General features: G+C 37.9%; 1 protein-coding gene across 1 annotated transcript in view; it reads left to right on the forward strand.

The window, feature by feature from the left end:
• ENPP1 (ectonucleotide pyrophosphatase/phosphodiesterase 1) overlaps positions 1–21,822 on the forward strand; it is a 46,426-nt gene that overhangs the window by 7,810 nt on the left and 16,794 nt on the right. The window contains 13 exon segments of the mRNA XM_009999220.1: positions 634–750; positions 3,255–3,380; positions 3,508–3,568; positions 7,915–8,012; positions 10,744–10,823; positions 12,043–12,162; positions 13,261–13,370; positions 14,582–14,647; positions 14,960–15,032; positions 17,413–17,521; positions 18,664–18,795; positions 20,347–20,378; positions 21,484–21,611. Coding sequence (XP_009997522.1) covers positions 634–750; positions 3,255–3,380; positions 3,508–3,568; positions 7,915–8,012; positions 10,744–10,823; positions 12,043–12,162; positions 13,261–13,370; positions 14,582–14,647; positions 14,960–15,032; positions 17,413–17,521; positions 18,664–18,795; positions 20,347–20,378; positions 21,484–21,611 — 1,252 coding nt within the window.

The following is a 21,822-nucleotide window of genomic DNA, read 5'->3' on the forward strand; positions in this document are numbered from 1 at the left end:
GTTTTGGAACAGCCCTTCTTGTGTCTTGAGATAGTACCTTAACCATGGTACAGCAGGATGTGGAACTGGGAACTTCTTCAGTTTGCCTGATTTATATGAACAGGGCAAGAGTATAGGAAAGCTGCAAGCACAGCCAATGGATTCTAATGAATGTTGAATTATTTATAGATCATACAATAGTGTCAGACATGAAAACAAAGATCAGTGTTTTCTGCAAAAGCATTTCCCTGTTTAGGGTACCCTTATTGAAAACTAGGTTCAGAATTTCCCCAGTAGAGATTTTCCATATTCTGTATGACTGCACACATATCTTCTGGTGATATAAAAAGGCAGAGGCAGTCACAACTAGAATTTGTCTTTTCTTTCACTTGTTTCTGGCAATAACGAAACACAATGTCCCTGCCGAAACAGAACCCTTTATTCAAAATGATGAACAAATATTTCTGTTCTATAAGAGAAACTAAACATTTAGATGGATCGAGACTTTTCCTTTGGTTGTCACTGTTTTTGCAGCCACACTGTAAGCTGTGGAATCAAAACTAAGTCACTCCAGACGCTGACCTTATTAATCTATTTTGCATGTTGACTGATTTGGGCTCAGCCACTGACATCTAACACTATTCAATATTACAGTGAAAACCTGCAAAGGTCGTTGCTTTGAAAGGACCTTTGGAAGCTGCCGCTGTGATAGAGATTGTGTCAAGCTTGGAAACTGCTGCCTAGATTACCAGGAAACATGTATAGAACCAGGTAAGGATGGAAAAAAGCTGCAAGAGCAAACTCTCCTGTTCTGTGATGTGTGTATATGAGTACTGTTGTGGTCAAGTGGCCTTAACCCCTGACTTCTTTCAGGGTGACTGTGAGTGCAAAGGGGGCTGCTGAACAGCAGGGTGGTTTTGAAACCAGTGTTCTCCCCCTCTTCATACTCCCTCTGTTGCAACCATGGGTGGAGTTGTAGTGGGATGATGGTGGTTCTGTGGAAACATCAGGGCTCCCGTACAACTGTTGTACATAAACAGAACTTGTATTTCACCCAGCTGGACTACGTAGGAGCTGACATAGCCAGTAGCGTGACTTTCCCATAGCTCCTGTGGTGGGAGGGGCTGTGAAGGATGGTGCTGCTGCCCTCCCCCTTGGAAAGATGAGGAACAACTGCAACTCAGGTTCTCAGCCAGACTTTTGTTCTTTGTGTAGGGATGAGAGAACAGTGATGCGCATTGTTCCTGGCATTGGAGAACTCCTACGTTGTCAGGCAAGCCAGGAATAGGAGTGCATTCTGCATATTGTGTGTTTCTGTCATCACTCGCATGCAAAAGGGGAAGGACAGAGCAGCTCTGTGAAAGCTGCTCTTTCCCCTTACCCAGCTACTCTGGCTGTCTACCTTGTTACTTCCCAGCTTGTGTGAAGCAAGGGTGTTGTGCTGACTTTGAAACAAAGCAGGCAGACAGAACAGGTTGCACTGATGGAGAATGATTGCACAGTGAGAAGCAGTTCTCATGATCTGTCAAAGATCAGATGCTCAAAGGTGTGAAAAGTACCACGGAGAAATTTTACAGGGAAAGATTTTTGTGTGGGTAGCAACACTAAGGACAGAACGTTACTGTTTTCTCTAATTTGATTTTGCCTTAAGGCTTCATATGCAGCATTCTTTTCAGTTAAGTATTTTTCTCCTCACTCCTCTTTACAATTTTTTGTGAAATTTATCAGTGTAGTCTCACCCTGAAATTAAAAATTCCAGTGTTGACTTTTAAAGCCAAATTACTTAACTGAACTCGGATCTTTGCTTCAACTGTTATTGGAAGGTTCTCTAAACTGCATGAAGTTTTTGCTCACAGAATAGTTGCATGGGATTTACTCTCCACTTTGTTTCCTTATATCACTCTTCCACAGTTTAAAGAATTAATAAAGAACAAACTGGAGACTCTGTCCTAGCACTAAGAATGGAAATTAATTGCTTGGATTTTTTAAATTATTTGACCTTAACATCAATGGAAAACCAAATTCTAATTTCCAAATACTATCATGTAACTAGAAGCATAATAGATTCTATTTCTCACAGAAGTAAAGACCTACTGACATTGGTGGAGTTACTGAAGGTCAGTATTCCTGAAAGTGAGAGTAAATTCTTTTAGGGATTCCTAATTGCTAGTCACGTGTGAAGATCCCTCACTGCCCCCTACTCAAACATTGAGAATCATAGAATAATTTTGGTTGGAAAAGACCTTTAAGATAATAAAGTCCAACTGTTAAGCTAGCACTGCCAAGTTCACCACTGAACCATGTCCATAAGCACCACATTTACATGTCTTAAATATCTCCAGGAAGGATGACTCAGTTGCTTGCCTGGGCAGCTTGTTCCAGTGCCTGACAGTCCCTTCAGTGAATAAGTTTTTCCTGATATCTCATACAAACCTTCCCTGGTGCCGTTTCGTCTTGTTCTATTGCTTATTACTTGGGAGAAGAGACTGACACCCACCTTGCTACAACCTCTTTTCAGGTAGTTGTAGAGAGATTTAAATTTGGCTTCCATATCTGTGTTGAGACCTTCACTTACGTATTCACTTACCTAATTCATTCATTTGTAATTCTCATTGACTACAAAGGATCTAGTTGTGTTTACAACTGATAACAAAAGTCTTGTCAAATGATACAACATTAGAATTAGTGTTAGAATGCTCAGTTTGGAAAAATCAATATGATTCACAAAAATACATTTCTTCTAAAAACAGCTCTGAAGCTGTAGTCAGTAGGTCTGAATTTATGTATGTAGTCTTAAATTCTGTCAAAGTGATGTTTGTGCCTAAGCAGTGCTGAAAGAAACTGGAGTGCCTGATGGTGACTGGCAAAATACATTGTGACTTCAGTGCAAGTCAGAATAAGTAACTGCTGTTCATTGTTCTGTAGACATTCCAAATTCAGGCTCAAGTTTGGGGTTTTTCTGGGGGAGTTGTTTGGGAGCTTCGTTATAGTATGCATTTACCAACTTAAACCCACATAAATTGCTGTGTTTAAGGAAGTATTTATAACCATATACTGCATAATTGTGTTCAGATGGCTGTGCATTTGGATTATTTAGCCATGGGTGTTTGCATTTTCCAAATAGCCAAAGCTTGCAATTTTATGCATTCATGAGATACCTGAGGACCTCTTTTCAATGACAGCACATCTGAGACAGATCTTCACACTGTTTATTAATTCTGCACTTGCACTGGTATTAATCTTTGTGCTGTCCTTCTTGCTCATCTTTTTTTTAGCCCACATATGGACCTGCAATAAATTCAGGTGTGGAGAGAAGAGACGACCAGAGTATCATTGTTCCTGTTCAGATGACTGTGTGGAAAACAATGATTGCTGTGTCAATTATAATTCTGTTTGTAAAGGTAAGTACCTTCTGCATCAAAGGAGTAAGGCCATAATATGACTTTTTTCATTTTACTGGATGTCTTAAACTTGTGTTTATCAGTAAAAAGATACTCTCTTAAATAAATTGCACTCATTTGTTTTAAGGAGAGGCAAGCTGGGTTGAAGAAGAGTGTGAGGACATTACTGAACCTCAGTGTCCAAAAGGGTGAGGATATTGTATATTTGCATAGCTCTGCTCTTTGCTTGTATTTCATTTTAGAGATGATTTTGCCCACTGTGCCTTCCTGGGACCTGCTTGCCTTTCTTATCTACAGCAAAAGTGGCTGTCAGCCAGAAGGACACCTGTTCAGCCAACATCTGGTAGTGCTTACTAACACATGAGGTTGCTCTGTCCCAGCAGCACTTGTGTATCCCAGCACTTCCTTAACTTGGAAGACATGCCTCTTCCAGAACCCTGCTGTCTCTCACAGTTGTGTGTGCTCTGGGCAGCTCTGCTTGCATCAGCCTCATTATTGTCCTACATGTGCTCCAATATCTACTGTCCCGTGTGTTTTGAGACCCATCCACCAATTTCAGGCTCCTAAGACTGCCTCCCTCCCTGGTCACTTCCGAAGACTTTTCTACTTCCTTGCCTGTTACAGCCACAGAGCTGCAACATGTGGGCAGGTCACTGTCCCAGTTTCTCCAGCAGTAGGACAGCAGCATTTACATACTGTCTGAACTACTTTATTTAAAAGGTGTCAAATGCCCTGGGATCCTTGTATTCTGTGGCTCAGCTTCACATTGGGCCTGCTCCTGCAAATTATATATATGCTGTGTGGGGAATGACTTGTGCAGTTTATGATGTCAGCACCCAGACTTAAATAGTACAGCAAGGCTCCCACCCAGGAAAAAAGCCTACATTTCTTGTACTGCTTTTGCTGTGGGATCTTCAAATTAACTTTAAAGCTAAAGCTGACTGCAAACCATGATTTCATGTAGGAGTTATTAAAAGTGACTTAAACTTTCTCAATTGAAAAGTGTTCCACAGGAAAACGGCTTGTAGATGTGTTGTGGGGATGAGTTGAATTCAGTTATGTTCATGTCTGAAAATTGTCAAAAAATCAAAAGAAATTACAGTGTGGTGGGGATATTTCTAGTAAAGTAAAAACATTTCATTTTGTTCTTATGTCATTATTTTAACTTAGGTTATTTAAATTATCCTGTATTTATTCATTGGAGTTACAATACTGTCCACCAAAATACATTTCCTTTTGCAATATTTTTATACCAAATTAGTACTTTTCATTCTGATTCACAATTCTGATTCAATAGCATAGACTGACACTTCAGAACCTTTCTCAAGATAGGAATTAGTGCTTCTCTCCTGACTGGAGTCCAAGACCCCCATGTAGAAGGGCAGTAACTAGGCAGTTCAGGAGGCTTTTGTCATTAACTTCTGTCCTGAGGCCTAGTGTCATTCAGGACTGTGTGCTGGGAACTCACTCTGACATGCTGGTCTCCCTAATGTAAGATTAGGGAGGGTTACCCCCAGGGGGTGGATAAACAAGCAGGAGCTTTGTACACACAGTCAAAGTTAGTGGCATAAATGCCAACTCCTGTTGATGAACTTGTTTTTAGGGTTTTTGTTTGTTGTTCAGTGCATGAAAGGGATAGGTACTCTACTAAAATTGTTTTAATCCTGGAAAAACTAGAAATGTTGCAATAACACCCAGCCCAGGAAAGGGTGATGTGTGGTCAGAGTTGAATCAAACAGTGTTGACTGAAAGCTCATCTCAGACTATTAGCACACAAGCCTCTCCCAAAACTAGTAACTCTCTAAACAGTCCACTTCTTCCTATGGTGAGGTAGGCAGGAGTGGAGGTGGCTGTAGCTCAGTGCTCATTTTGAGGCCTCAGGATATTGATTCTGTCTCTCTGCCTATTAAGGCAGAATGTTTTGTGGGTTCAAATTGCTGATTTTATTCTGTTTTGGTTTTAATCGGGTTTGTTCTTGTGGTGCAGAATAGACAAAAGGCAATGCAGGGTTCAGTGAGGTGCCTGATCTGAGAAATTCCACTGATTTCTGTAATCTGATCTGATCAAATGCTTAAAAGGAAGTACATACACACCTATTTTTTTTTCCAATATTAGGTTCTATGTTATTTAATAGGGTTATAAATTTAACAGGCTATAAGATTTTAGGAGTTATCTAGTCCATCCTACTGTTCTAGGAGTGAAATAATTCTCTGAGAATTCAAACCTAGTTAAGCACTTTATCCTAGTGATGGTTTTCCTGATGTCTTCATATCTTTTGCTGTACAGTAAGCCTATTACTGTGTGTTTTATCTTCATTGAGCTGGAAGAGCCACTGATTCCTTTCCATCTTTGCAGATCTCCTGTATATTTGACGATTGCCATTGTGCCTCCTGTTGAGGCTTTATGGAAATTTAGTGGAAAAGAAAACTTGACTTCCTATGCTTTTTATGACTGTTTATTGGCAGTAGTGTATGCCTTTGTGTGGGATAGGAAGTTTTCTATGTAATATGTTTAACTTTTCAAGGGGACTGCTTTTTTTTTCCCTTCTATTTTTTTCCTTAGATTGTGGTCTAACTTGCCTGTGGTGAGACAGGTTGGCTTGGCAGTGTAGTCTACAGTTCTGGGCCCTCAGTAATCTAGAATGGTGAACCTACTAGACCACAGCAAGCCTATGTTGCCTGCGTTATGTTTCCATAGAAGCCAGTTTATAGGAAGGGATAATTACCACTGCATTTCCTTCAGTTTGGAGTCAGGATGTGACTGTGGCATATGTATTTATCCAAGAGCTGTGAAACACCCTCTTCATAATGTTTGGACACATTGAGCATGAATCACTGGCAGGGACAAAATTTAAACCTCCCAGGCTTGCTTCCTAATGGTAGCACAGTTTTGAAGTAGCAAGTGTAACCTTGGCTACTGACAGGTAAAAGTCATGGAAATGGTTGATATATCTCAGAACTGAGGTCAATTTGGGGATTTTACTGGACCTGTTCCAAAAAGAATGCAGTTTAACATGGTCTGTCATGCTTTCCTTCTCTGAGCACAGGGCAGATCACTTAAAAATATGAGTTTCAGTATGTGTAGAGTATAGTGAGAAGTGAAGTGTTCAGTCTCCCTACTTGTGGCAATGGTCTCTTTTGCCAAGTTTAATTTTACATGTGTGAGAGGGTCAGTCGCTGGATTTGCAGACAACCAAAACATGTACTTAGCAGTTGGTTTACTTGTAAATGCCAAACCAGAAGCAGTTGCGTAAAGCCCCTTTCTAAAGAGTTGTTTTAATTTTGGGTTGGTTGTTTTTTTGGTTTTTTGGGGTTTTAGTTAGATTTGTTGGTAAGTAATATTGAACAGTTTTTGCCTCAAAGCTCGTATTTTATTGCAGGAAACTTTGCAGTGAAGGTGTTTAAACCACTGCATTGGAGGGAGCCAGTTTGTGGGGGGGGGCAGAGAAGGTATTTGCAAAAGTTGCAAAGATGATATCTGCAGTGCAAAAAATACTTGTAATATAGACAGAGGTAGTACATTAAGTTTTCCTACACTATTCTGCCAAAGGACTTGTGTCTTGTTTTGAAAATAATTAGGTTTTTGTTCCCTTCTAAGATTTTCAAAATATGGTATTATATAAATAATATTAAAAAAACCCCAACCAGGCTACGAAGGTCAAACATAAGATTTTTTTTCTTCAAAGAAGTTACTAATGACTATTCCCATCTGTGATGTAATGTTTTAAGTACTTACAGTTGGAGAGAAATTGTTTGAATAGGGCTTAAGTTTGGAACAGTAAAGGTTGGAAAACATAGGTCCTGTGGAGACTGGAAGGTGAGAACTTGTTTTGGATAGTTCCAGTGAAATCAGTTCCTGAATTTATCCATCAAGTTCCAAGCAGAAATACTGTTAGTGTTCTAGTTGTAAAGCCTCATTTTTCAGTTTGGAAATTAGTAGTACTTCTGGTGCAGTAACCAAGTTTTTCTTGGTTAAATAATCTTTAAAAGATTAAGGAAAACAAGTCTTACAGTTGCTGATTAACAAATCCTGCACATTAGACTTTATTAGTTTTGTTCACTGTATATGTAAAAAGATAAATTAATCTTTTTCAGCTAGATTGCAAGTTATTCAGGAGCAAAGTGAGTAATGGAAAGCCATGGCTTCATGTTGCCTTTTTTCCTTCCCTGCTCTTACCCTGGGATTGGACGAACTGGGCCTGATTTAAAGATAATGAGTACCAAGCCCACCAGATGGATTACCTGAGCATTGTTCTTTATTTTATGGGTCTTTAATTTATGGCCTTGTCATGATTTCCCTGTGCATGCCCTACTGCAATCCTCAGCCAGTGGACAGAGGGACCAGATGGCTGGTCTGCTCCCCGTGGTGCCAGTCTGCTAACCTTCCTGCTTAGGGAGACTTACTTCCTTGGCCTGGTTTATAGTCCCATGATGAATGAATATTCTTGTGATTTGGGGGAAATGTTCTTGAAATAAGTGATAGACAATTATTTCTCAGAGACTGTCTTTTAATACTTCAATTTCTGTTTGTTCAGATTTACCAAGTCTCCAGTGTTACTGTTTTCACTGGATGGCTTCAGAGCAGAATATTTGCAGACCTGGGGTGAACTTCTACCTGTTATTAGCAAATTACGTGAGTATTTTCTTTGTCTAAGTAATAATCATGACATCTTACCTGAAAAACCCATACAGTTAGACTTGTTAAAATCCTCACTCTTCTTCCATTAGAATGGAAGTTGTTGCCCTAAACAGCTGTGCCCAGAGAACTGGAGGTGTGGGAGGATGGAAAGGCAGAGAGAGGAGAGGGTATGAGTAAAGGGCCTTCTGAGTTTTCAGTGAAACATTAAAAATTAAGTAACCCTTGCTGTATTTAGGAGGTGGGTGGCTTTTGCTGTTAGCTTACTTATTTCTTAAAAATAGTAGGAGACCCGCTTTTTACTGTATCTTGCACATTGTCTCATATTTAGGTAAATGGCTCTGGAAAATGGAAAGCAAGGTAGAAAGCATTTGATGATATTTGAAAAAGAAGATAGAGAAGGAAGAGATTAGGAGCACATGGTACAGAAGGGCTGGTAGAAGTGTGCTGAATCTGAGAACCTCATTTAACAAACATTTTCAGAAGAAATGAGAGCCTCATAATTACATATTTTTTTTCCTCCTAGCTTTTATAGTGTCTTACTTTACTTTGCAGTGTCTAAGTAACTTTAGTTACTTTCCCTCTCTATTTTGGCTGTGGTCAGTAAAGAACTGATGGCATTTCTTGTCTGAAAAATACGCCAATCTTCTTGTCATTCATAAATTACTACCTGGGGTGACTGGTTTCAGTTTGACTAAAAATAAATCAGTAAAAGTACTTGCTTTTTGCACAGTGGTTGTTGCAACTTGAGCTGTTCTAGGAGGATAACAATTCGCAGATGTACTTGAGGTTTTAACTTTTTTCTTTTTGTTCCACGTTGGAATAAAATGAGGCATTTGAGACAATTTCACTGTTACTTGAGCAGTTATAGCTCATGAATGAAAACTGGTGCCACTGGATTGTGTATCACATGACGCTCTAAGGGTTGTGGCTTCAGATCTCCATGTGCTGCGTGTCCTGTGTGTTTAGGCACTGAAAATGGTGAAGGCAGTTGTATTGTGTAGATTAAAATTTCTATGACTATGTAAATAGTGCTCCAGTATTTAGCTATCCTGGAAAGGGTAATGAAGTCTATTGCTCTGTAGTAGACAAGTAACTAAAATGGATAAATTACTTGACTATTGCTAGAAAAATTGCATTGAATCCTTTTGAATTCACAGTTATACATTTACAGGGCTAGTAAATGCTCAAAAGGAGACAGTTTGGCATGACTGCTTTTACAGAGCAGTGAACAATTATTCATGTTAAGTAGCTTATCAGACTACCCATTTCTTTGTTAAATTAGAACTGTTCTAAATCCCTGGATTTTCCTCTAAAACACTTGATGACAAGCATAGCATTCAATAAATATTCCCATTGTCTAGTTCTGTTAACCAGGACTAGATATCGTGTGTGTATATGGAGTTCAGAGAAGACATTTTCCCATGCTTCTATGCTGTGATACCATAATATTAAATCCTCCTTTTGTTTTAATTTGTCTTTAAGGCAACAAGCCAAAAAGAAGACAGATAACTTGCATGGAAAGTCCCAGCAAAAAGCCTTTAGAATTTTTGGCAAAACAAAACTTTTAAAGTGTATCTTACTCTTATTTTAAAAACAAAACAACCCCAACCTCCCCTCCCACCCCCAGCAAAAACCTAAGATTTTGGAAAACAGCCTCAACAAGAGATTTGGTTGAAATGTGTCAAATATGTTGCAGTACCAAAAAAGGTACAAGTAATGACTTGTTAGTACAGGTTTAAAAATGTAGGAGAGGATGTGTAACTTGAGGATTTATTTTTCTGGCTTGGTTGCTTTTTGTCTCAGTTAGCTCAAGTTAATATTTCAACTGAGATCTAATCCAAAGTCCCCGTCCAATGAGTTCAAAGTGCCTCAATGCAACACTTTTCATGTTATCAAACCTTACATTTCTATTTTATTCATACAATGAAGATGTACCAGTGGTGGTCTTTATTGGGTCATTGTTTTTGGCTCTTTAGAATAAATTGAAGTTATTTGGCTTATCACATAGTAGTTTTGAAGTCATTAATGAGGATTCTTTTTGTTCTTCTTTCTGAAAATCAGGGGCACTACATTTGCCTGTGGAAATTTAGGCACTTATGTAAGGTTTGCTTAAATGTGTTGACCTGGCTAGTGACTCTTCATACTGGCAAATACTGTGGACTAATATCCTTAAAAACCTGTGATTGTTAGATCAAGACAAAGGAAACTTTGAGGATTATCCCATAATAGTTCTTATTTTTATTTTAAAGCAAACAAAAAGCCCACAAACAAAAAGGAGACTGCAGAATAAATAATGATTTGACAGGTGACTGCGAGAGCCAGGGCAGCAATGTACCAGTGGCCACTTCATCTCTGGGAGCCCTCAGGGTGAAGTAGCTATTTGGACTCAAGCTGCAGACTTCTCTTACTGCACACACCAGCTTTGGAGGGTGTGGTTTCTTTGTTCAATCATTCTTATCTATGCATGCTTTTCATAGGGACTGTGTGATTTGCTCATGTGACCGTTGAAGTCAGTCATTAGGAATAAATAACACTTGTATTAATTGCCATTTAGTCAGTTTGTAAATGAACATGGTAAGAGATTTTTAAGAATTAAAACTTTCTAGAAATATATTTTGGTTTTTATATTTTTTGTGGTTTTTTTAATAGGCATATACCTTCATAGGAGAAACATACATGTGTTTTTATTTCTGTAATTTTCCTGATTTTCTTTTTCTCCTTCTAGAGAAATGTGGAACATACACTTCCAGTATGACACCAGTGTATCCTTCAAAAACCTTTCCCAATCATTATTCAATTGTCACAGTAAGAATTTCCTGTATATTTTATTTCCACTGCTGAAGAGTCTGCTCATTACTGAATTTTCTCCAAGGGAGTAGTATATCTCTTTGATGGATTATAAAAATAATAAGGTCTCCCTTCAAAGTGTGAAAATGTATATGTTACAGTCTTTATCTAATTTAGATGAATAGTCATTATCTAACACTGCAGCTAAGTGGTCAGATCTAATATAGTTAAGTAATGCAATCCTTCCAGGACTAGCTGCAAGAATTCCGAGTGTATTAAAGGAAAGGTTTGAACATCTCATTGATGTTGATTGTGTGATGAGCTCTATCCAAACCTGGATTGGAAGGTCAGAAAGCTGATCTTGTAAATATATTAGCTCCTACATATAGGAGGAAGAAGAAAACCAGAGGTTTTCAACACTAAACGCAGGGTTGGAATCCAGATCCTTCTTAAATTCATCATGTCAGAACTAAAATTCAATCAAATACTCGAGGATCTGCACCTTCTTTCTTTCTTCACAGGTGATTTAGACTGTCTTTTGCAAAGCGAGGAGCACAGATTCAGGAATGATATGTTTAATGTGCAATCCTCTCAAATATCCATGATTATACACCTAAGAGTCATGAATCATGCCCTTCAGCTGTGTGAGTGTCCCTAAATACAGCCTAGAGCTTTGTCTCAGCTCCCTGTTCTTATGAAAAGTAGCAGACCCTGATGTTTATCAGAGTCTAATGGTGGTGGTGTTATATACTTTAATGTAGAAAGGAGCTAGTCTGCTTGAAGGCAGAGCTCAGTCTGTTAAAACTACCTGACAGCTGTTACCTCTGAGCAGTTTGTTCACTGCTTGTCATGGTTGTCTCCAACTAGAGCTTCCACCTGCTGATACGAAATTCTTCTTTGAAATCCCTGGGTTTTGGTGATGAAGGTCCAGCATAGGTAATTGTTGTCATCAGTACTAAAGATACAATAGCTGTCTGAACTGAAACAGTGTCTTTCAATTTGATCCCAGAGCAAATTACTTGCCTATATTAATCTCACTGAGAAGCAATTAAGAATTGGAAGGTAGAGCTTGGTAACAATGGTAGGTGATGCTGTTAAATCTGGGTCTTGAGGTGGAGTAAAAGTCACACAGATTACTCACTTGTCTAAGGGACAAATTAATTTGTCTATGGGACATCTGTTTGTGTAGCTGGAAAGTTCTTTATGACATTGAAACAAGGTATACTCTAAATTGCAGGGACTGTATCCTGAGTCTCATGGTATAATTGATAACAAGATGTATGACCCCAAAAGAAATGCATCATTCACCCTTAGAAGTGAAGAGAAGTTTAATCCACAGTGGTACCAAGGACAGCCTGTAAGTATTAATACACTGCTGAGAATGTACATCAGCCTGTTGTTATGTTACTTAATATCACTTGGATGCATAGTGATGTTGAAAGAGTACAGAGGGTACTTCTAAGTCAGCCAAGAAGCATTACTCAGCACGATTGGAAATTGCTGTACTGGAGCTGCAAAATGACAGATGAAACAGAGTGCAGCAGAGTTTGTTCAACTTCAGGGAATTTTCTCTAAGGAGAAAACAATCTGAAAATAACTAATAAAGATACCAGATTTTGTTCTGTTTTTAATCTGAAGTGGGCTTGCAGTTAGCTTCTCTGAGGAAATCAACAACCTGGTTAGTTGTAGTAATAAGCAATATTAGAGGTATGACCAAATTGCTACTAAGTCTAAGGTTGTGGTTTTAAAAGAAAACGTCTCAATTCAGTCATACAGCTATGGCACATCTGCTGAGACTGCCATCAAAATTAAGTGGCATGGGAAAGGCCGTGTTGAGTGCTAGCTTAAGGAATGGCAAAGGAAGAGATGTAACTACTTAGTAGTGCAGGGAAGACCAATTTCTTTTTTCTTTTTTGAAGGAGAGAACAGACAAGTGTAGACTTTACTGGCCACTGGGAAGAAAGTGGTGTAAAAGTTGGGCAGGAAAACACAAATGGCAGACAGAAATCTGCAAATCATTAAATCAGCAGTAGAACCCAGAGTTGACCAAACTCGTGGTCCTGTATTTCAAAGCATGTGGGGCATAGGTTCTTGGGATGTTCCCAGCCCTTCTTGCTTCACTGTTATTTGGACATTTCCCTTTCCTGATGTTCAGCCATGGTTCTGCCACTGTGTTACTGCACCTCCATGGGAGCTAATGGTTCCTACTTCTGTCCTGGTTCCCACTGCTGTAGCAGCAGAAGTGTTCCAAGTGTTTGTCATAAGGAATTTGGCTACAAGGTGCATCTGGACTGCAGAGAGCCATGACATGCAAGGTTGACTGTTGGGAGTACTTTGCTTATGTGTTTTGATTTTCAGCTTGCTGAAAGGTGCAGAGCTGGTGGGGTGGTGGTGAATCTGGTGGTTACTCAGCTAACTGTGAGCTGCACTAATGATGATGATTGTTCTCCTGCAGATCTGGCTAACAGCTATCTATCAGGGTCTGAAAGCAGGTACATTCTTTTGGCCTGGGTCAGATGCAGCAGTTAATGGAACATTTCCGAACCTGTATGAAAACTACAATGGGTATGTACACTCCTGTGTCTTGGATGAATATTTTACTTTATCTTTTGCAATGGGACAGACACCAGATATTATATAATTTTTTTTCCCTGCTTTTCTAACTAGTTGAACCTAACATGAAAAAAGATGTGATCTAATTTACTTTGTTTCAGTATAATGTAAAAAACCTTTGCCTAATCACTTTATTGTTCCTCAGCAAAGGTTTTACAGGAAACGTGTGGAAAAATCAGCTTTCAGAGCAGCCAGCTTTGAAGCTTTAGTGATTTTCTATTTATAAAATCTTTTGTGGGTGTGTTTAGAGTTATTCAATTGACACCCCTCATACAGTGAATGGATCAGATCTTAAAATGGTATTCTCCATGAAAACAAAACTTCTACTGTTGACTGCAGTAAATTGTTCCAATGTAAAATTATTTTAATTCCAAATTTTGAAAACATTTCACATCAGGGCATCATACATTAGTGATTGCTCTTCACTGCAATTAAACATTTCCTGCAAAATGAAAATTCAACATAAATCTGTGTATCACCACTTACTGAATAATCTCAAATCTTGCCCAAGAAATCAGGCTTTTAATTTCTGTCACCCTAGGATAATTTTCTCTTCCTAAACCCTTCATATGGCAGAGAAATTCTGATCCACCATTTACTACTTACATATTTTTTTTCTAGGAACTTCTACATTGTTACTTGAACTTGTGTGTTAAGTAGATAAATTAATAACTTCCAGGGTGCCTCATGTTGTTACAGGTCAACATATTTTTTTTTGGTCTACTTCAGGATATAGAGCATCCACTTTGTGATATCGTATGAGAAATTGTATTCAAGCTGTTTAAACCTTTAAGAAAAATAGCCACAAACCAAAACTTTTTCAAAACATAATTCAGGAATAAAAACCTGCACATGATTTTGCTCCTTGAAGTCACTTGTTTCTCTTTGTATAACACAAGCATTAGTGGGAGCTTTATCCTACTCACATTGCCATCAAAGGAGACAGTATTCAAGGGAGCTTTAGATCTGGTCATTAACTCCTGTAGAGTCACAGGCAATTAGTATAGATTAACTTGCATCCTGCTAAATAGCCATTAATGACCTCCAATTGAATTCAGTTTTCTCTGCTGAAGTATATTGATATTGTAATGTGTGATTAAAATTCTTTAGCTCTTGGAAATACATGGTTTTATCATGTATGATCATGTCTTGTTCTGCTGCAGCTCAATCCCTTTTGAAGAAAGGGTGGTAACAGTTCTTCGCTGGCTGCAGTTACCTGAAGAGGAAAGGTAAGTGTACAGCTACAAGAGTAAGTTCCTGTTAGAGTGGTGTTGCAATTAATTACTTAGTTTCAAACAGAACTCGTATTTACAATCTTACATGTTATTCATTATTCTACCAATGTTAAAATCTAATTTAAGGCAAGCCTGTTTCTGTGACTGAAACCTTTTTTATTAAGATACATTTCTTTATTTCCCTTTAATGTCTTTCATCTGAGTGACATTATTTCCAATATTTGATATCCATTTTTGAAATGTAATCTCTTGAAACTGTCTCAACTTGTATGTAAAATATTACATTTCTGGTACTGTTTGATATAGACCACACTTTTACACTCTGTATTTAGAAGAACCAGATTCCTCAGGCCATAAGTTTGGACCAGTAAGCAGCGGAGTAAGTAGTTTTGTAGTTTCTTAATTTTTTTTCTTTAATATAAAGCTTTGCTCTGACTCTAATCAGCTTCCTTAATTCATGTTAGATTAACCAAGATCATGTTCAGTGGGCTTACTGGGAAAAAAAAATAATTGAATAGAGACCCCATCCATAATTAACATTGATATAAAGCATGTAATAAACAGTCTATTTAGTAAGCCTATTTTTTTTTCCCAAAAACTTCTAAATTGCAAAAGCATTTTTGGATACGTCTTGCGTGTTCTTTTATCTACTTCTGTTGCATTTTAATGTTGATCTTAGGGGGCAGGAAGGTGGACAGAAAGTGTATATGCTTTTGATCTGACAAGAGCAGAGATTTTTATAGCAGTGGTCTGAGTTTTGGTGGTTAAGTATTCATGTTATAAGTGTAATTTAATTTCCCCCAGTCTCTGTGCAAAGGTTAGATGAATATTGGTCTTATCTCCCTGCAGTTAGATTTTATGCCTTCTTGTAAAGGAGGTGATAAAAGGGACAGTCACCCTATCAGTTTGTGGTGCACCTGTTGTGTAAATATGAGGTCTTTGGGAATACTACTGTTTTCAAAAGTACTAAATAGCTTTATATTTTAACAAAACAAAGTGAACAATGCATATGAAAAAGCTCTTGGAAAATCAAGACATCTTAAAATCCTCCCATCTAGAATGGTCAGGAAGTTTGAGCATCCTTAACTAAATATGTAACCTCAATGGTGACAACAGCAAAAAGCTCCAGCCAGTTTTTCTTGTGGTGTGGGCAGTTGCTGCTCTTGTAAGGAACTGTGAGATGACTGTAAATGCCCAGTGAATTAGCAGACAGCTCATTGGAACTGCACTATGGGAGACATGTTTAAATTGGTTATCCTTTTCTTCTGTTAGTCAGTGGATCTTAAGTACTGTGTATCAGGAATTCTCTGGAGAGAAAGACCCTGAGGGTTTGTATCTAGTCTCCCTAGCAGTATTTTGTTTGTTCACACAAAGGAAGGCAACTTACACAAGCAGTTCAATGAGGTAACAGAATTACTTAATTTAAATATACTTTTCTATTTTGTTTACTTGGCAAGTATTCAAAACAGCCCCAATGGCTGTTCCTACCTAAGTGGGTTTCAGGGCCAGATCCCTGATGATCAACAGTGCTAGACTAGTAGTTTATTCTTTGGCTTTTTCAGTCCCTTTAAACTAGTTTGCTCTGAGAGTAATAATCAGTCACAATCTCAAGAACAGTTTGCTCCAGGGTCTCTATCAACAGGGGTTTTGAGGAAGAGTGCTGCAGGCTTGGCTTCTTCTGTTTACTTTGAACCTCTGGTATACTCATCAGCATCTGCACCCGTAGGCATTCTCTGCTGTGCTTGGTTGTGCTCTTGGTAATGCAACAAATGTCCTCAATTTTATACTTGAAAACCAGTCTCACTGGCTATAATCTGGGTGTTGTGGTGGGTTTTTTTGTTTGTTTGTTTTTGGTGGTGGTGGGGGTGTTTTTTTGTTGTTTTGTGTTTTGTTTTTTGTTTGGTTTGCTTTTTGTTTTGAATGTCTTAGAGTGAAAAAATAGAATCATAGAATGGTTTAGGTCAAAAGGAAACTTAATGATCATCTAGATCCATCACTCCTGCATGGGCAGGGACACCTCCCACTAGATCAGGTTGCTCAGAGCTCCATCCAACTTGTCCTTGAACTCTTCTAGGAAGGGGCAACTTCCCTGGGCATCTGTGCCAGTGTCTCACCACCCTCATAGTGAACAATTTCCTCCTAATCTCCCGTTTTCCCATTTAAAGCAGTTACCACCTGTCCTATTGCTACATGTCCTTATAAAAAGTTCCTCCCCAACTTTCTTATAGGTCCCAAATAATATGTTAAAATGTATAGCTCTGTCTTAGTACAGTGTGGGGTGAAGGGCTCAATAGTGTAGATACAGCCAGTTTTCTGTAGGTGGAGGTAGCCCTGAGCAGTGCTGGTGCTGGGCAGTCTGCTGGCTCCCATTTTTATTTAGCCATATAGGTGTATCTGTTGAGTCCAATCTCAGCAGATGTAAAGACTATGCATCCAAAGGACATATAACTGAGAGAAGCAGACAAAAAGCAAGTTTAATGGGGTATTGAGAGTACTGTAAGTCTCCTGTCCTCACAGTTGCTCCTCTTAGGGTGCACTATATGTGCTACCTGTCACAAGTTTGGGGGTTGCTGCCCAGTTTTAGGTCCCCTGTAGCCTTCATTTGTCTGTCCTGCATCTAGCCTTGAGTGGTCTATAAGAAGAGCATTTTAGTTTTTAATCAGCATATACTGTGACAGTTTAACTCTCCCTAGAAATAAATTCTGATTTTTAACTGAACTGATTAACACTTCCTTTACAATGCTGTTTTTGTCCTGCAGGTCATTAAGGCATTGCAGAGAGTGGACAACATAGTAGGGATGCTGATGGATGGTCTCAAGCAAATTAACTTGCATAAATGCCTGAACATTCTCATTATATCAGATCATGGTAAATTTGATTTTATAAAATATATCAGAATTTTGAAAGCTACTTTTATAAAGTAATATTCTGTGTTTACACCTGTATGTTTCTGGCAAGATTAACGAAGCAGATAATACCTAGAAATTATGTTTTTTAATATGAAGATGGTGTTAGAGAGGATCAGTGTAGGTGAGATCAGACTATTTTATGAGGGGTAAAGGAGGGAAGAAGTGGAGAATATAGGCAGGGATTACGTATTTTTCGTATTTTATCCCTCTTTTCTCTTGTGATCATTACCAGCTGATTAAAGAAATAGAACAAAAGCCATGAATTGTAAAAAACTCTTTCATTTTATTCTGTCTTTACCTACACTACACAGCAGTAGTTTGTGAATTGCTAAAGAATAGGAAATAGAAGCTGTATATTCCTTTCAGTTATCTGTTCCCTTATCAAATATCTGAAGGCTGTGAATGTGAAACTTTGATTTATTTCTGTAATATTTCTGGAATTATTTCTATAATTTATGTATTTTAGCAATTTTTATTTCTGCTTTTTTTTCCTCGCAAACAAAATATAACCACACTTCCATGCAGCACAAAATTGACTTGCAGAACTTGTTAACACTAGGAATGATTCAAGCCAAATATCCATACAGGTTCAGAAAATGTTAATGAAATTAATGGGGTGGGTAAATTTCTCAAGCATAATTAAAAGTAAGAGTTGAAATGCAATATGCAACTCAAAGTCTCTTTGACTTGGAAACTGATAAGGAACACTGGGAGGAAGATCAATCCACTGCTGTGCTTGTTGGTTATTTCTCTAGACATGTTACTGAACATTGCTAGGTAGGATATTGAGCTAAAGGAAAATTTAGTCTGACCATTGCTACTGTTCTTAGGCTTTCCCTTCAGAGAAGAAAATTAGTCTGTCTATGCAATTGGAATGTCTTTCTTAGCTGAGGAAATGGCTGATTGTGTGTATCTGTGTAATATTTTATATTGCATACATGAGTATTGTGGTCTCTCTGGATCAGGTGTCTTGGGACTTGCTGATAAAAAGACCTAAGAAATTATATTTCTGACTTCTACAACCTAAGTTTCATGTGTCCTCAGCAAGGCTACTCTATATTGATATTCCTAATTTGAAATAAAATGTATTTCCTTTTTCAGGTATGGAAGCAGGGAGCTGCAGGAAAACAGCCTATCTGAGCAGCTATCTGGACAATGTTGAAGATTTTATAGTAGTACCTGGTCCTGCAGCTCGCTTAAGACCTAATAATGTTCCAGATGAGTATTTCTCTTGTATGTAATTGCTAAACTAATTTTTGTTACTTAGTTATACCTTTTTGTACTTTGTGAATACAAACTTAGGATCCATGTATGCCATTAGTAAACCTGAGTGAAGGTCAGCTAGGGATAACCTGGATAATGAAAAAGAGGAAATAGTGCATCTGTGTTTCTAAACACGGTTTGACTTTGCAGATCTGGAAATGTGTTTGAATCCTACAGATTGCTTTTGCAGGCTGCCTCAGTCACCAACTGCAGATGCTCTTGTCTTGTAAATGGCATTCCCTGGAATTGGATCTTTGGTGCTCAAGACAGCCTAAAAATTCCTCCCTTGTTTTTCACCTCTTTTTCTGACTGACTAGTTTATATATAAATTTGCTATATTTCTCTCTTAAAGGAGTGTTAGATTGTTGCTATCTTTACATTTAGTTTAGAGGTATTATAATCTAATTTTTAGTTATTAAAAAAAAATGGCCTAATGGCCTGACAGCAGTTGAGTAAACTGCAAATAAGGATAAATAATACACCTACATAAAAATCATGAATGCTTACCAATTTTAAACATTGATTCATTATGCAGTCTCAAATTAGATGAACACTTAATACCTACAGTTTTTTATACTTTTCCATGTTGAATGCAGGCATGTCCTTCATGTTCCATAGATTGTTTTGGTGTTTTTTTTTCTATCTAGATTATTGTTCTCCATGAAGTTTAAAACTTCTAGACCTCAACCCCAGTGACCTTTAAGTCCTGTTTACTTCATTGCTTGATGCTATTCCAAACTCTTTTAAATGTTTCCTTGGAGAATATGGGAGTCAAATGCCATTTCCAGGTTCTTCCTGGAGAAACAAGTTCAGGCAAAAGAAAAGCAGAGGATCTGCTGGTTTTGACACATGCAATGTTTTCAGGAAATATCACAGCTGCCTCTGTAGCATTGCATATACCTATGCAGGAATTATTAATGGTTCCCTAGCCAGTGTAATCCTTTATGTACTTTAGCCAAAATTGGATATCAGACTTGGCACAGAGTAACTGTGTGAAATGTAATGGGCCCATGTTATACAAAATGTCAAACTAAATGATGTAATGGTCCCTTTTGGTTTGAGTCTAAGGATCTGAACCTTAGCCAGCTTGCACTTGGGTATCTTGCTGAGTATGCTTGCTAGATAAAACTGCTGTCCTGATAGTTCTGTTTGTTTCTTTTTCCCTAGAAGTTTATTAACAAGCAGGAGAAATCCAGCTTGATTAGCACAGTATTTAGTTGCCTCTTGTGAAAACTTACTTCTCAGATTATTATTCTAACTGTGGTTGATATTTACAGCTTTAAAATTTTCAACTATAAGTAAGCGAGGGGAGGAGATGCTCAACTAAAATTTTATAGAAGCAGTAACATGACAGTTTAGTGACCATTTTGCCCTATGTAATTTTCATTCTGGAAAAATAATTTCTAATGTCCAGAAATTTTATTGAAATTAAGCTAATAATATTTTGTGATGGGAATGCTTTCATTTTACATTTGATTTTTTTTAACTTAGGTGACTAATTCTTACATATGATTCTTCCAGTTAATTATGAAGGCATTGTCAGAAACCTCACAGTAAGTGTAATTTTATCTGTTATTCTAGCCTAATTTCTCCTGACATTCACAGGTATTTTATAGCATCAGCTGTTTGCTGCACTTTGAGTCAGTGACCTTCCATATGCTATCCAGTTTAACAACAGCAGCAAAGGTAGTTGGACACAGGGGAAGGGAAGGTCAGAGTTGAGTAAGGTGTCATATGGCAATCTATGGTTGTGCATTAACTAAGGCTTTATGTTTATTTCTTTTCACTGACACTTTTATTGCACTATCGTGTTGCTCTTCAAACAGGAGAACTAGCATACCTGGACTATGCTGGCCAAGGGCCAAGTCAGTGTAAAGCTCAGCTCCATTTCCTGGACAAGCATAAGATTTTCTTCCTCATGCTTTTTTGATAAAGAGCTTTGAGAGAGAGAGAGATTGATTGTTATCAGTTCCAGATTAAGGAATTTACTTTTCTGCTCTGTACTTGGCTTCTGTTCTCATCTCTGCACCACAGTGTTTGCCTCTGAGTTGTGCAAACACTGCTGTCAGTGTGAGCTGTGCTTGTTGTGTAGGTGACTTAAGTATTCAAAATTTCCAATATTACAACAGAGAGGTTTTTTGGTCTGTTTTTTGGGGGTGGGTTTTTTTATTGCTTTGCTTAAATCGTGAATGGATCTTGAGTGGTGGAAAAACCTGTTGTTCCTGAGTGGCCTCAATCTTAAACCCCTTTGAATGTCTGTTACTTTCTGTATTACAGAGCTGTAGAATTATTGCTCTGGATTGTCTCCTACCACTTGTGAAAGTATCATGATGTTCAAGTCTCAGTATAATTATTTATTACTTCTAAGCAGTACCACTTGGTTCTGTACAGTTGTAGGCTGTAAGAAAAAAATTATGTCCACAATCCTATATAAATATTCTTCTAATAAGTATTGAATGCAAAATAATTAAGTATTTTTTAATTTAAATAGTTAATATTTATTTTCCAGACCATATGACTTCCAGGCTGTTGGAGTCCCATTGTGCTTAGTGGAAGTTACTGCAGATTTTGCATCTGAAGTGCTTTAAGAGAACTGTGCATGACATAAGCAAAAGTTTGGTGAAATGTGCAATTTATATTTTACTTTTAACATTTCAGTGCATAGAACCAAACCAGCCTTTCAAAGCTTATATGAAAGAGCTGCTACCCAAGCGTTTCCATTTTTCCTATAATGACCGGATTGAACCATTGCACTTTTATTTAGACTCCCAATGGCAGCTTGCTAGGTGAGTTACAGTTTTCAGTACTTGATTATACAGCAAATTTCTGGTTTTCTCATAGCTTTTCTCTTCTACAAGCTTCGAGCTCAATAATAGCTATTGGAGCATGATATTCTTTTTTGTCATAGGACCTTGCAAAGAAATGCTTTTCTGTGCAGATTTTGCTGGCTTGAGGAGGCTCAGTTCTAAACTGGCATCTATCGTTACTCTTCCTGCT

This window comes from Chaetura pelagica, unplaced genomic scaffold, assembly GCF_000747805.2.
Source record: "Chaetura pelagica isolate M959 unplaced genomic scaffold, ChaPel_1.0 scaffold90, whole genome shotgun sequence".
NCBI lineage: Eukaryota > Metazoa > Chordata > Aves > Apodiformes > Apodidae > Chaetura > Chaetura pelagica.